The 13,770-nt window shown below is 55.2% G+C and overlaps 6 protein-coding genes across 6 annotated transcripts; 3 read left to right on the top strand and 3 right to left on the bottom strand.

Annotated features, from left to right (window-relative positions):
* Positions 1–156: 156 nt before the first annotated feature.
* Positions 157–2,683, top strand: INS49_006896 (uncharacterized protein; the record flags this gene model as incomplete). The annotated part of the gene is made up of 2 exons (XM_043167663.1): positions 157–1,203; positions 1,256–2,683. The coding sequence occupies 2 exons, from the start codon at positions 157–159 to the stop codon at positions 2,681–2,683; spliced, it is 2,475 nt and encodes an 824-aa protein (XP_043028807.1).
* Positions 2,684–2,985: 302 nt separating this feature from the next.
* On the bottom strand, positions 2,986–4,020 carry INS49_006895 (uncharacterized protein; the record flags this gene model as incomplete). The annotated part of the gene is made up of 1 exon (XM_043167662.1): positions 2,986–4,020. The coding sequence occupies one exon, from the start codon at positions 4,018–4,020 to the stop codon at positions 2,986–2,988; it is 1,035 nt and encodes a 344-aa protein (XP_043028806.1).
* A 2,127-nt stretch (positions 4,021–6,147) lies between these two features.
* INS49_006894 (uncharacterized protein) lies at positions 6,148–7,491 on the top strand (the record flags this gene model as incomplete). The annotated part of the gene is made up of 4 exons (XM_043167661.1): positions 6,148–6,427; positions 6,497–6,950; positions 7,033–7,100; positions 7,154–7,491. 4 exons carry the CDS (start codon positions 6,148–6,150, stop codon positions 7,489–7,491), a joined length of 1,140 nt encoding a protein of 379 aa, XP_043028805.1.
* A 107-nt stretch (positions 7,492–7,598) lies between these two features.
* Positions 7,599–8,295, bottom strand: INS49_006893 (uncharacterized protein; the record flags this gene model as incomplete). Its single annotated transcript, XM_043167660.1, has 2 exons — positions 7,599–8,045; positions 8,113–8,295. The coding sequence occupies 2 exons, from the start codon at positions 8,293–8,295 to the stop codon at positions 7,599–7,601; spliced, it is 630 nt and encodes a 209-aa protein (XP_043028804.1).
* A 2,397-nt stretch (positions 8,296–10,692) lies between these two features.
* On the bottom strand, positions 10,693–11,421 carry INS49_006892 (uncharacterized protein; the record flags this gene model as incomplete). The annotated part of the gene is made up of 1 exon (XM_043167659.1): positions 10,693–11,421. The coding sequence occupies one exon, from the start codon at positions 11,419–11,421 to the stop codon at positions 10,693–10,695; it is 729 nt and encodes a 242-aa protein (XP_043028803.1).
* A 1,771-nt stretch (positions 11,422–13,192) lies between these two features.
* On the top strand, positions 13,193–13,671 carry INS49_006891 (uncharacterized protein; the record flags this gene model as incomplete). Its single annotated transcript, XM_043167658.1, has 3 exons — positions 13,193–13,288; positions 13,358–13,418; positions 13,475–13,671. The coding sequence occupies 3 exons, from the start codon at positions 13,193–13,195 to the stop codon at positions 13,669–13,671; spliced, it is 354 nt and encodes a 117-aa protein (XP_043028802.1).
* Positions 13,672–13,770: the final 99 nt, after the last annotated feature.

Raw genomic sequence — 13,770 nt, 5'->3', positions numbered from 1 at the left:
CCTGGGCCATACTCTAATTCTTCTCGCTTCAATTATTACAGTCATGTGTCTCAAGATCTCGAGCAACCCTCATGTCATATAAAACTCGAAGAATTTCTCACATCACCTCACTCAAGGCCTCCACGACTCAACCTTCATGATCACACCTCATGCGAAATGAGCAACCTACTGCTCCTGAGGAGGAGGCTACACACAGGTTCTCTGTCCTCACGGCTCAACCAAGTACGACGCTATGCATTGATTGGCAAGCCAAGTCAAAACCAAAAACCAATATGGAGTCTGCCCGAGTCCCCAGCACGAACCCGATTCGCGCCGTCACCGACAGGCTACCTTCACCTGGGGTCTTTACGAACGGCACTTTTTAATTATCTGCTGGCACAAGCCACCGGCGGCCAGTTCGTCATCCGTCTGGAGGACACCGACCAGACACGATTTGTCCATGATGCGGAGTCACGACTGTACGAAGACATGCAATGGGCTGGCTTGACCTGGGACGAAGGACCCGACAAGGGGGGACCTTTCGGCCCGTACAAGCAATCTGAACGGCTTGATCTTTACAGGCAGCATGTAGACATGCTTTTGGAGAAGGACCATGCTTTCCGATGTTTCTGCTCAAAGGAAGACCTCGAGTTCAACCTACAGCAGGCAACCTCCAGCTGCGCCGTGGCTCATTACCCGGGCACATGCGTGGGTATATCAAAGTCCGAGTCGGACAGGCGTGCCGCAAATGGCGAGCCGCACGTGGTCCGCTTCAAGACGTCCGAGGTGCCTGTGTCTGCGCCAGACCTGGTCTACGGCGCCTACAAAAAGGCCGAGCGCGAGGACAACTTCATCATCATGAAGAGCGACGGCTTCCCAACCTACCACTTCGCTAACGTGGTTGATGATCACTTCATGAAGATCACTCACATCATACGGGGCGCCGAGTGGCTCATATCAACCCCAAAACACATCGAGCTTTACAACGCATTCGGTTGGCAGCCTCCCAATTTTGCCCACGTCGGCCTTCTTGTGGACCATCAGCGGCAAAAGCTGAGCAAGAGGGACATCGACAACATCGGGATATCGGTCTTCCGTGACTCAAATATCATGCCAGAGGCCTTGCTTAATTTCTCAGTCTTGCTCGGCTGGGATTCAAGCCTGCAAAACCGGCCGCATCTGGACAAGAGGGGAAGAATGACTGTGGAGGAGATGAAAGAAAATGTGAGCCAAACACGCTTTTCGATTTGTGTAAGCTTAGAGCTGACAAAAACAGTTTACTTTGAAATTCACACGAGGAGACATAGTGGTCGACCTGGCCAAACTCAAGTTCTTCCAGACCCGATTCACTCGCGATTTGATATCTGGTGCAATATCGGATCCCACTGCCCTGAGTCAACGCATCCTCAAGCCAATGCAGTCTGAGCTGGAGCAGCTCAGCCAGGACTTGTCCAAGAACTCGGTGTCGGAGCTCGTAGCAGAAGTTTTTGGTGACAAACCTAATATGCGCGTAAAAACGACGCGCCAACGGACACAGCACACAGAGGAGCACATCCACGAGGTCCTGAAGACCTCCAAAGGCCTAATGGGAAATCATCGCCAGTTCATAAGGGACAACATGTATGCGTTCTGGCAACCATCGACTTTGGCCTACAAGAACAGCTTCAAGGAGTTCCAAAGCGGTATGAAGCGCATCAAAATGGTTAAGAAAACCCAAAAAATCTTGAATATGGACATCTCCAAGGTGCTGCTGTACTTTAGGAACTCACTGGACGAGCTCACGCAAGAAGAATGGACTTTGGAGCATGTTGGGGCCAAGGCCAAGAAGCTGGCTGATTCTGTCACTCTTTACAACACGGAAAAGGATCTTTTCATGGAGCATGGCGCTGGTTGGAAGTTCCTCCGGTGGGGTCTCCTTGTTGGAACGCCCGGGCTATCGGTTGTTCCAGTGATGGTGCTTCTGGGGCAGGAAGAAACGCTCAAACGCCTCCGAGTAGCGCGTAGGTGTGCTAGGGTCCAAGAAGAAAAGATGGCGGTCGAGGCCAAGAAGGTAGCGCGGCTACAGCAATATTCACGCCTGCACAACAAAGTCATGGGGCACTCCACCGGCAAGGGCCAGAAGTCACCCCACGGCCAGGTGAGCGAGCCCCGAAATGTAAAAGTACGAATTTCCAAAGAGGAGCCCACGGGAACTCGGGGCAAAGCTAAGGGACTCTTGAGGCCGATGCACCCTGAGTCACACCTACCAGAGAAAGGACCTTTCGTGTCCAAACGTCAGCCACGGTTCGAACCCGTCCTGAGACCAGAAGACCGCCCGCCCAAGCAATTCATCAGCTTTGAAGAGTTCAGCACCGGCTCCCGGCACATCTTGCGCGAGGAGTACTCCGATCCTGCTCAAAACCCTCCAATGAAGCGGGCCAAGAAACTCGAGGAATCGGGGCTGGGGAACCCAGCGAAGCGACTGGGCGCTGCTGCCGATGATGCTCCCGGTCCTGTTGGTGCTTTCTACGCCGGGCCTCTGGTCGATCATCCCCTCAGAGTAAAGGCGAATGGAAGGCCTGCCCGAGATGTTGAGGGCGAACGCCCGTCTAGGGGCGACGCTGACAAAAAACTCGATGCTGAGGTGGCCGAACTTGAGCAGAACGTAAAGGAATCTTGGGTTGAGCGCGGCAGGTCAAAGGTTGCCAAAAACACGGAGGACTGAGGGCGATAAGAGAGTTGGGAACGGCTTGCGGTCTTGATGGGTAGCATGGCCTTGCCGCCACCTGTCAATGTAACCCGGTGTATCATCATTATTGTACATATCCGCATCTAATAAAATGGACAATCGCCTCGAAGCCAACGAATTCATTTTCCATCTGAACGCCGTCTCTGTATGCATTTCCCTCGCACGCTCTTCCACAGGCTTGGGACATCGTCGTCTCATAATAGTTTGGCTCGTCAAAGTGTGTCATGGGTGAGCGCCTTACTGCGCTCTGCCCTCTAGTCGAATCCGACTACCGCCCTTCACGCGTTATTTCCCAGATCATTGAAGAGCTTCGCCTTTACCTGCAGAGCCATCAGACCAGTCTTCTCTTTCGCGGCGATCTGCTTCGCGTCCCGGGCGAGCTTCTCCACATGCTGCTCCACGCCGCCGTCCCTCTCAGAGCCCAGCAAGATAGACGAGCCCATCTGCGCACCAGTCCTGCTCTTACGCTGCATGGTGGAGTTGAGCTGCTTGACCTTGGAGCCGAGATCTTGCATCAGCTTGCTTCCGAAGTCGCGGTTCGTGATCAGGGGGTTGGCCGACAGCGTCTGGACCCAGTACTTGTTCCATAGGAGGTCCAGCAGGTGCGCCTCGAGCGTGCTCTTGAACGTCTCCACCTCCAGGCTGTAGTACCGGCTCGCGTGCGCACCAAAATCCTCCGCCTTGGCCAGCGGTACGGCCTGGAAGGACTCTGAATCCGTGCTCCCGGCGGGCTTATAGTCCTCCGGGTACGTCCTGAAGGCGCCGATCTCGACCTTGCCTGCGGCAATGGTGCGGTGGGGGTCGATGACCACGGCGACGAAGGGGTCGTTGTACTTCTGCCACTGGGCCTGGGTGCCGACGTCGATGCCCGACAGCCAGCAGCCGTAGCCCGGGTGGCTGTGGTACCAGCCGACCAGGTTCTCCTGCCTCGAGCCCTGCTCTCTGCACAGCCGCGGGAACTCGACCATGTACTCGTTGGCCTCGTCCTGCGCGTTGACGCGGGTCTCTGTGCCCTCCACCGGCAGGCGGAAGGCGTCGGTGATGACCAGCGCGCCGTTCTCCACGAAGCCCTGCATCAGGCCCATGATCTCGATGTTGCCGCCCGACCGCGCGTGCATGACCATCTTGATGAGGGCGATGGCGCTGATGCGCACCTTCTTGAAGTGGTTGGGGTCGGTCTTCCATAGCTTCTTCTCCTGCAGGGCCTTCTGGCTGTTGGCGTCGAAGTTGTAGAGGGAGTCGCGGGTGGGGTCGATGAGCTTTATGTCGTTTTGGAGCTCCCACTCTTTCAGGGTGCTTGTTGCTGCCTCCATCTTGGCAAGTCGTGTGGGAGAGAAAGGAAACGGATTTCGGTTCGGAAGGGCGGATGGTCAAGATGCGAAGATCTTCTCATAAAGTGAGAAGGAGTGAGGCTTTGCAGTGGCTAAGACTGGTGGCTATCTTCTTCCCAAGATGTGGAGGCTCTTGGAAAGGTGAGGTTGAGATAGACGATGTCGCATCGACCCTCAAACAAATGGACAAGCAACGTCAGGGTAGGTAGGCAGGTACCCTTGGCCACAGAAGCTTGGGCGACAGAAGCTCCCAAGGTTCAGCGGGGTCGGCGATAAGATAAGCCTTACCAGCTCAGTGCGGCTCGACCCTCGCAATGTTGGAACCACCTGCTGCACGGTGGATTGGGCCCACCTGTGGTGCTACTGTGCCCCAGGTAAGTCAACGACAGAACTTCGATTGCACATGAAGACCTCCTTCATCCACACTCCCTGTCCTTTTCTCATTCCAGATAAAGCTCGGTCGAGCTACCTCACGTCATGCAGCCTTCAACTCTGCCGTGTTGAGTTTGTGAGCTTAGCTGCCGCCCATGTCTCACATTGCTCTGAGGACGGATCACCTGCTCTCGTCTCAACTTAACCACCTCGATTACACACTGGACTCGCTCATTAGGTTTCGATCTGTCTAAGTGAAGTCCACACAGGATGGAGCTCCCAAAAATTTTGACAACCACGATAGCAGGGTTCCAGAGCATTGCGGCCAGGCCCAACCAGCGCTGCCTCGGGAGTCTCAAACTGATCATCCGCTGTTCGCTCTCGCCTGTCATTGCTGGGAAGCCAGCCAAGGTCCTCCCAAGCAAGCATTTCATACAGTGAATCACCACCGCGGGACGAGTGCGGACCTTCCGTCCAGAGTTGCCCTTGCAATTAATGCCACCCGGGTATGATCTGCAGTTGTGATCTCCAGCTGCAAGGTTGACAGGAAAACTGCCGTGGCGGTCGAAGTTCGGAGCTTTTCCCACGTCCTCGCGTCTTAGCGTTGGCGAAACACTGGTTCACCATGGAATGCTGGGACGCCAAGCAACATGATCACTCGTTCGCATCGAACTCTCTCATGTACTCCAAACACGTCCCACCGCGGTGGTGGAGCTGCCATGTGAAATCTTACCTTGACGGATCACGACGCCCGTTCTCAAGGTTTGTCCGCATGTTTCTTGGTCAAACACTCGGCCTACGATCCACGATCCCTGTAGGCTAAGCTCAGTCACTAATGGCAGTTCGAACCTCCAAGCAAACCATCAGCTGACGGCCGCTCGCGAGGAAGAAAATGGTCTAGCATGGCGCCCTCGGAAGTTGAGCAGAAAGCTTAAGTTTATCTGCCGGCACGCCAGGCCCTTCGTGGATAATGGAAACAGACGCCTACACTTGGTCTGCTACAAGCGACGAGCCACCATGGTGTCGAATATGGCATAGAGTCCGAGACGCTCCAAGCAGGGGATCAGTCAACGAAAAGATACTAGCCCTCGAGGCCGTCGGCACTGTTGGAGAACTTCCTGTCTACATCATTCAACTCGCTCTTCAAGTTATGCCATCACCGCTGTGATGCGCATGGAGCATCCAGCAAGATGCTGCAGAAAACGATTGATGCGCCGGAATCACGACTGCCTCAACTAAACATGTGGCTGTGATGGTCCTTGCTGGCCACTTGCTGGCCAATCGCGAACGCGCCAGTGTGATCTCGGTATCTGGATTCGCTTACACGTGGCAGTCTTCGACGCCGAAACATCATATTCCGCGCCATGAACTGTTCCTGGTTGTTTAAGAGCCATTAGGCCCGTCTCATATTGCCTAGAAGCTTCCTTGGGGATATTGGGTTTCCGTCGGATGTGATCGCCTCTGCCATTCGATCTTGTTGTCGGACAAATCGTCTACCGTATCATATCCCAGGGCCGCTATTAATCCTTGAATCACGATCTGGGCCTTCTTGAGGGCCTCAGGACTTGGCTGGGGCTCTATTCAAACGCTGGAACAAGCGCGTGTTCTACTCTTGTTTCCCAAGTCGTTTTGGTTGAGGTTTATATATGCGTAGTCGCCAGCTTGAAATGTTGCCATTTCTACACTCTAGCCATTTCTTTTGGCCTGCACGCCTCATGTGCAACCGCTTCTGACAACATGGGGAGCGAAGATGTCAGCCATCCCGCACGTCTCATGTCGGACAATGTTCGCCGGCAGTCCGATCATGCCCCTGCTCAAGAGGGCAGCCTCACCTTGTCAGATCATTCAGCACTTACCACCGCCGTTGTGTTGGGATGCCTGGCCACCATCTCGGTGGTGATTGCGATCCGCCTCATAGTTAAGAAGATGATGGCACCTCATCGTCTCTCTGCCGACGACTTCCTGGTCTTGGTGGCAGCAGCTTTCACCTTGTCCTTCTGCATGGTGTCCCTAGGAGGTAAATTGAGTCTTCAAGCAGCCAAACCCTCTCGTCCACTCCATCCGGTTGACACTTCATACTGTACAGCAACTATGCATGGTCTCGGCCAACATTCATCGGACTTGATCGATGCAGGGATCGACTTGAGGCATATAATCGAGTTCATGTGGGCCGGCCACATCCTCTACAGCTTCGCCATCGCCTTCGCAAAGCTGTCCATCATCAGCTCGTACTTTCGCATATTTCCACATGACCGATTGCACAAGCTGATGTATGCGATGCTGAACGTAACACTGGCTCTGCTGGTGGTGTCCGTGATTGCGACTATATTTGTATGTCTTCCCATACAGGCCGCATGGGACCCTACCATCAGGGCACAGGCGAAGTGTTACCAGTTTCCGACCTTTCTGTACGCAAGCACAACTGTGAACATCATTACGGACGTGGTATTGTGTACGGCGCCACTTCCGTACTTCCTGCGACTCGGCCTTCCTCGGAAGCAGAAAGTCGGAGCTTGTCTCCTTTTCATTGTTGGTGGGTCGTAAGTTTCTACCCCCATTCCCATGTCTTGGTGATTCTCAATATCTTGATGCATGTGGGTGTATTTTGGCTGACGTCTCTAGTGCTGTCTTTGCGAGTGTTGTGAAGTTAACGTACATACATAAGCTCTACAACACTTCTGACATTTCATGTAAGCGCACTTCCCCCATTTATGGATGCCAGCCGACTGATCTCTACCGCTAGATGATCTCGCCGAACCCCTGATGTGGAGCATTCTGGAATGCAGCATCAGCATCGTGTGTCTATCAATGCCTTCACTGCGACCCCTCTTCGCCAAACTGGCGCCACTCGTCTTTTTCGCGGGAGACCACAGGCAGCCGAGAGAGAGGTCAATCATAACCTCGTTCTCTGACGAGCCACCGAGGCTTGTCCTCGCCCCAACACCATCTTTTGTGTCTCGCGCTATTTCTTTTGACAGCCAGTCTTCAACTATACGAGAGGTCAACACAACCCCAGACTCTAGAGGCACTGGCGGCAAGGTGGTCATGGTGGAAGAGATTGTCGTCGAGCCAAAGGCCTGAGGCCCGGGGATCGCCTAGGCGATGCCACAGCAGCTCCGACCGCGGGCGAGGACTTGCTTCTCTGGCAGTTCTCTCATTTGCTGACAAGTCAGGTGAAGTCGTCCGCCTCACATCGGTATTCTCCGGATCTCCTCGATCGTCCAATGCTTGCGCATGTTCTCAGCTCCGAGGGTTTCCACCTCCTGGTCGAGGTGCTTCCACAAGACTCCGCCCCAGGTGTCCATTTTGGCCTTTAGGACACTCATTTCCAGGTCGACCTCTCTGTTCCGGCACTTGCTTAGATATTCTTGAAAGACATCCATACCCTTGTGGATCTCCTTGTGCTGCTGGAGGAGCTCGGCGGCGCGCTTTCCCTTGCCGTTGCTCTGGAACTCAGGCATCTTGCGGGCCAGAATCGGGAAGATATAAGTTTCCTCGATGTTGTGGTGTGCTGTGAGATGAGAGATGAACTCCAGCCCCTGGTCGATGTACTGCTTCAGGCTCATCCCGGCTGGCCTGCGACCGGACGAGGCTGCGGTGTACAAGAGGTTCCATGTCTGGCGAAAATGTTCGTGCTAGATCTAGAATTAGAAACGTACTTGGATAGATGGAAAGTATTAGATAAAAGGGAAGTCAACTCACAAAGTAATTCATATGTTCGGCCAGCCGGTTGTATTGCTTGAATTCGTGACCAGACAATGGCGGCAGGGCTGGCTCTGATTTCGAGTCGGTGGAAGTTGAGGCCTCAGCCTTGCCGGATCCTGTCTCCTCGGGACATTGGCTCTCCACGGCATTTAGCGCTTCTTGCGCAGGTACCTCTGGCATGTTGCTGAAGGTGCGGCGTGGTGAGTTGTGAGATGGTAGATGAGACAGACTTGTTTGTCGGGTGTAAGATGAGGAGGAGAGAATACAAGCCTGTTGCACTGGCCTCAGTCCAAATGCCAATGAAGTTGATCTATGATAAATGCCCCTCTGAAGAATCCGTACACAATAATGTATAGAAGCTCTCTCGGCCGAGAGAATGGAGCGCATGGGAGAGGTTAGGCAGAGTTACACAGACGGAAAGAAGTATTCACTGTTTAGAATAAGCGACCGAATGAGTCTCAAGAGAAACCGTCTAGTCTATGATGTGAACTTTTCACAACAGAGAACCTCCCGAGGCTCTCATGCGTCTTGATACTTAGTGCCGAGTCTTGGGCGATTGACAAAGCATTTGAAATCACCCACGGCCCAATTGGACGGTTGCTCTGGCGGCCAGGCCCATCAGTGCAGCATTTAGCGGGTCCTCCTAACAAGGTCCCAGAGGCCGTCCCGCGCGGCTCCTCCCACTTCCCTGGGCTCCACTCCCGCCAAAGCCGGCCTCGGCCTCGGCAAACATGTCAGCGCCGGCGCATTGTGACCTGGCCCCCGAGGAAAGGACGCCTGCATCGCATGAGCGAGTTGGCCTCTGGCGCTCAAGAAAACGGGCCTGAACGGGTGCTGCCGCGCGCAAACAACTCTTGCCTTCCTGGTCAGCATCGGCCCGGCGCAGACAGTGTCGCCGTGGTGATCCCTGCTGCCAGGTGCAGATGCGACGGTGGTTGACGACCAAGCCGACCTTGAGGGACACAAGTGAGCTCACCTTTCTGCCGGGATGCCATGTACGACTATCATTCCATGGCAGCAGCCGCGCGGGTCAAGACGACTGGCAGCTGAGCTGCGATACCCGATGCCGAAGAGGTGCAAAGTACAGACGTGGGAAAAGAGGCGCCTCAATTACTCTTCTGAATATGTCATCAGGGTGGCATTTTCGAGGAGCATTGACTGATCCGGGGCTAATTTGTCTTCCGGGTACGTGTTCAGTCGTCTCAGAGAGGCGGAAACGTTGTCATATAGCATCTAGGTCTTGGATATCAACAAGATGTCACGGCCTGGCGATGATGAGGCAGGTATCTCGGAAGAAGCATTTGCAAAACCGGCGTCAGCCTCATCACCCCAGCCCAGCAAGCGAGCCACCTCTCCTGGCTGCTGCCGTGGTACTCTCCTATGCGCGTGATGCGTGCGACCCCAGAAAGCTCACACTTTGTGTGAGGGCCGCCCGGTGCCAGTGGTTAGTCGCTCCCGGGATTCCGCTTGAGATCGGCTCACACCGAGGCGGAACCGCGGGGCCCGGTACCGATCCCAGGCGCACGGCGCCAACCTGCGGGCGGAAATCCCACACTGTGCCCGGTGTCGACCGTATACATGGTCTGTCCTCTGCCGGGGGTGTGCACTCGCAAGGGACACTCTCGTACGGCGTTTCTCAAGCCAGCCGTGAATCATTTGGTGCCATGGCACTGGACAGGGCAGCTGAATAAAGCAAAGAAATCTGTAGAGAGAAGACTTAACTTATCCATCTTGTGAGGTCGGTATTCCGAGCGGTCGAGATGTATGTATGCCTGTATAGTTATGAGTGGCTGTACTACGTCCTACACGACAGTGTCCGACTTGGAGGTGATCTCCAGATGTCCGTCCCGGATAAGACACAGTCATTGGAATACTCTCCCATTCACGTACTTTTGCTCAAAAAGCTCTGCACGCCACTTGCATGGCTGTTCAGAGACCGAGTGTTCTGGACTATATTGACGAGCAAGCGGTCCTGCCGATCGACGATGGGGCTTCTTTTCCTGGGTAAATCCACAAGCAGTCGAGGATCCGGTCACGAACTGGGAAGCCTTTGAGGTGATGAACTGCAAATGTTAACCTGGATAGACGGGAATCCCCGAGACCGCGGTAAATATATACAGTGTAAGATTTCCCTTCGGTTCCGACATCTACATGCAGTCGATAGACTCGACACCAGTGATAATGGGGTGCTGACCTCACACCTTGACGCCGTGTTGCGGCCTTATGTCTTTGGAAACATACTCAATCTCGCCACAGACGACTCCGCCCGAGCCCGAACGGTTTGTTATCCTAGCAACGCCTCAAGCCAACCTTCCGTAATCACCACCCGTGAAAAGAAAATCAAAGAACAACCATGTACTCCGTAGCCGACCCTTGCAATGCGCATGAATTGATGTATTGCCGGAATCCGACCTTGCTCGGTTCCACGTGCACGGTAGGTGCCTGAAGCTCTCGTCGCCCGTTGAAAATGTACATCGCCCTATGTGCTATCCTTGCTCAGCTTCATGGGAGTGTATACTAGCATCAGCGGCGGCTGAGGTCACTGGATAGTCAGAGTTCCGGGTAATCCTCCACATTCTACATGGTCGACCCCGTGAGCAGTCTCGTCGTCGCATCCATGTCGCCCAGCTGCATCTCCATGCCGCCCCTTTCAATGGCTTCCATGCGGGCTTCCATTTGGTTCATCCTGCCGTCCAAGATCCCAGGAGGTGCGCTCATCATGGGAACGCGGTTTTGAATCATGTGGTTGTGATGGCTCTGCTGGTTCTGCTGGGTCTGTTGATTCTGTTGGCTCAACTGGCTCTGCTGACTTTGCTCGAACGATTCGATGCGCTTCTCCATGCTTTCTAACCGGGACTCTAACCTGGTGAAGCCCTGGGACATCTCGTGGGTCATGCGGTCAATTTTGTTGGTCAAGCTTCGAATGCTCTGCGCAACCGGCGTGTTCTCTTGCCCTGGCGGTGCGGTAGGCACGCGAGGTTCGTGGTTATGCCGTGACTCTTGCACGACGAAACGCCATTGATTTCCCAGCTGCACCTCACACACGGCCTTGCCACGCCACGGACAGTCGACCTTGCGCGTGCTTGGGTTACGCTTCTTGGCAGTACTGCTGTACTTCACTCCTCCACGATCACACACCAGGTCGAAGCGCGTCGGCTTTCCCTCGCGGTAATTGCTCGACCGGAGCTTCACGACCCCGTATCCCTGATCCTTTGCCACTCGTTGTACGGCAGTCAAGAGGTCTTCGAATGATCGATAAATGCCTTCGGGCGGGGGTGCCAGTGCCGGCGCAGGAGAGGTAGGCATCGCGGAGGACGAGGTTCGCGGAGCACTCGACGGGCCTGGGAGAGAGACCAGTTCTGAGGCGTCTGGGGAGGTGCACTCTGCTTGGAGGATGTGGCTACTGTGGGGGTCGATTGCGATGCCTGTTGGTTCGCGGGAGGCGGAGGGGTTGGCACCGATGCCGAAGGAGCCGGCGAAGGCAGGTTTGTCTGCAGGAGACCAAGTCGATCGGTAGTGGAGGTGGAAGGGCCGGCGGCAGCTTGTTGTTGCTGTTGCTGCTGCTGCTGCCTCTGATCGTTCAGTTTCCGCTTCTTGGTTTGTCGCGGCTGAGATTGCGGCGCCGGGGCGGGCACAGACACAGGCGTGGACGAGGTCGGTGCAGCTGGCGGAAGGGAAACAGGCACCGGCGTGGAGGTTGGTATCGGGATGGTCGAGGCTGGGCGAGATGGCGGTAGCTGTTGCTGCGCCTGCTGCTGCTGCTGCTGCTGCTGCTGTGCCTGTTGCTGCTGCTGCTGTTGCTGTTGCTGCTGCTGCTGCTGCTGATGTTGTTGTTGTTGTTGGTGTTGTTGTTGCTGCTGCTGCTGGACACTGTTCACATGCGGCGGCTGGACCGGCTGCCAGTGTTGATGTCCATAACCACCTGCTACAGCAGGATGGTGATGTTGTGCAGGAGGTTGAGAGAAAGGGTGGGATGTATGGTGCGGATGGTATGAGGCATGGGATGGTTGGACAGTGCCAACTGGAACTGTGTTGTCGTCGTGAGCGATGCTTGGGAGCCCGCTAGGTACGCTGTCATCGGCCCAGCCAATCATCCGGTCCATGCTGCAACCTCGCGTGGACTAAGGTGGAACTGCAAGCCGGTCTGGCAGGCGGGCTGATTGGTCGAGTATGCCTGAGCCGTCAGGCAAGTCCGGACCTAGGCGTGTCGCAACGTGCAGCAGGAGAATGCCCAGGTGTGAGGAAGCTCGGGGCTGGTGGTGTGCCGTCTGCGTGTGTTTGCAGGGTTTTGTCGCCGTGTCGAGGGAGAGAGAGGGTGGTACGGCAGTCGGAGTCGAGTCAACCAGCGAGCGAACCAGGACTTTTTCTCGGGGGTGGTGAGCTTTGTTTTTTTTTTTTTTTTTTTTTCTCGGGGGGCCTGGCCAGTCTTGCTGCAGGAGTTTGACTGGTTAGGTAGCTCGAACCGTCAACAGAAGATTGGATCAAGCCCGGAGAAAACCAAGCCTCTGCAGGTGCTGGCCACTCTCGGTGGAACATTCTTCCCAGGCTGGCCAGGCTGTTTGGTCGCCTGGCTGCGCAGGTGGCCACTGCTTATCAGCTCATCCCCCCTTATCGCCGTCGCAGCAGGGGCGGGGCCAGAAACAAGCCGGGCAGGCCTGACAGGAAAGCTGGGGGTAGGTGGGAGCTGACTGCAACCCAAGCTGTCTACTGACTGACGGGCGGAATAGACTGACTGACTGACTGGCTGACTGACCGACCGAATGCGCACTGTCTGACCTCAGTGCCCATCTAGGTAACCGAGCTCTGATCACTTCTGTCAAGCCTGATTAGCTTGACAATCGAGGGTTTGACAATCAGTCAATTCACTGCAGACAGTAGAAGTCGGCCCCTTGTGGCCATCACGGTGGTTTTGCCCAAACCCCAATTTAATCTTGGGCGTTTTCCGGGATGCCGAGCCCTTCCTACTCCTTCGCGTGACAGAACAAGACCAGAGAGTCCTTGGTCTTGATCCTCCCAATCCAGAGGCGTCAGATCGCATGCCCAGCGAGCCAACACCGCTCCCAATCCCACCATCACCATGGCCATCCCAAACCAGAAAGCAGCTGCAGGACAGCAGTGGGATGAGGCCGAAATCGAGCAAGCGCTGAAGCGACTGGGTGAACTCCACCACCAGGTAAGTCCTCGCCCAGCATGTCCACCCAGAGTCGCTAGAGTCGCCTGCTAACTGTGCGATCCCCGATAGATGCGGAACTTGCGCTCGACCATTCCTAGGGCAATGGAACCCCTTTCCATGCATGCCTCCCGTATGTTGACCGGTGCCTCATCCCAACGACCGCTCTTCGCTGACCAGCGCAAATAGCCGAAGCGACCTTCTCGGCCCTTCAAGAAACTACGAAATCCGCGTACGGCGAGATCAAAGACTACAAGCAGGCAGCTACGAACGAGGAGACCGCGAAGGTCCTCGAGCATGCGAAACAGAGCCGGAAGGACAACCCCAAGGGCATCAAGCCGTGGCGGGCAAGAGATGACCCTGACTGGTTGACAACCAACGGCTAAGGAACGGTTGCTGCTGTTATCATTGAGGCGTCAGGCGTTCAGGGTGGCGGATTTGATGCATGGATCCATTGAGCACTTGCGATCATAGAATCGCGGTGT

Source organism: Diaporthe citri (genome assembly GCF_014595645.1).
Source record: "Diaporthe citri strain NFHF-8-4 chromosome Unknown scaffold_2, whole genome shotgun sequence".
NCBI classification, from domain to species: domain Eukaryota; kingdom Fungi; phylum Ascomycota; class Sordariomycetes; order Diaporthales; family Diaporthaceae; genus Diaporthe; species Diaporthe citri.
This window is presented reverse-complemented; position numbering and strand designations above follow the sequence as displayed.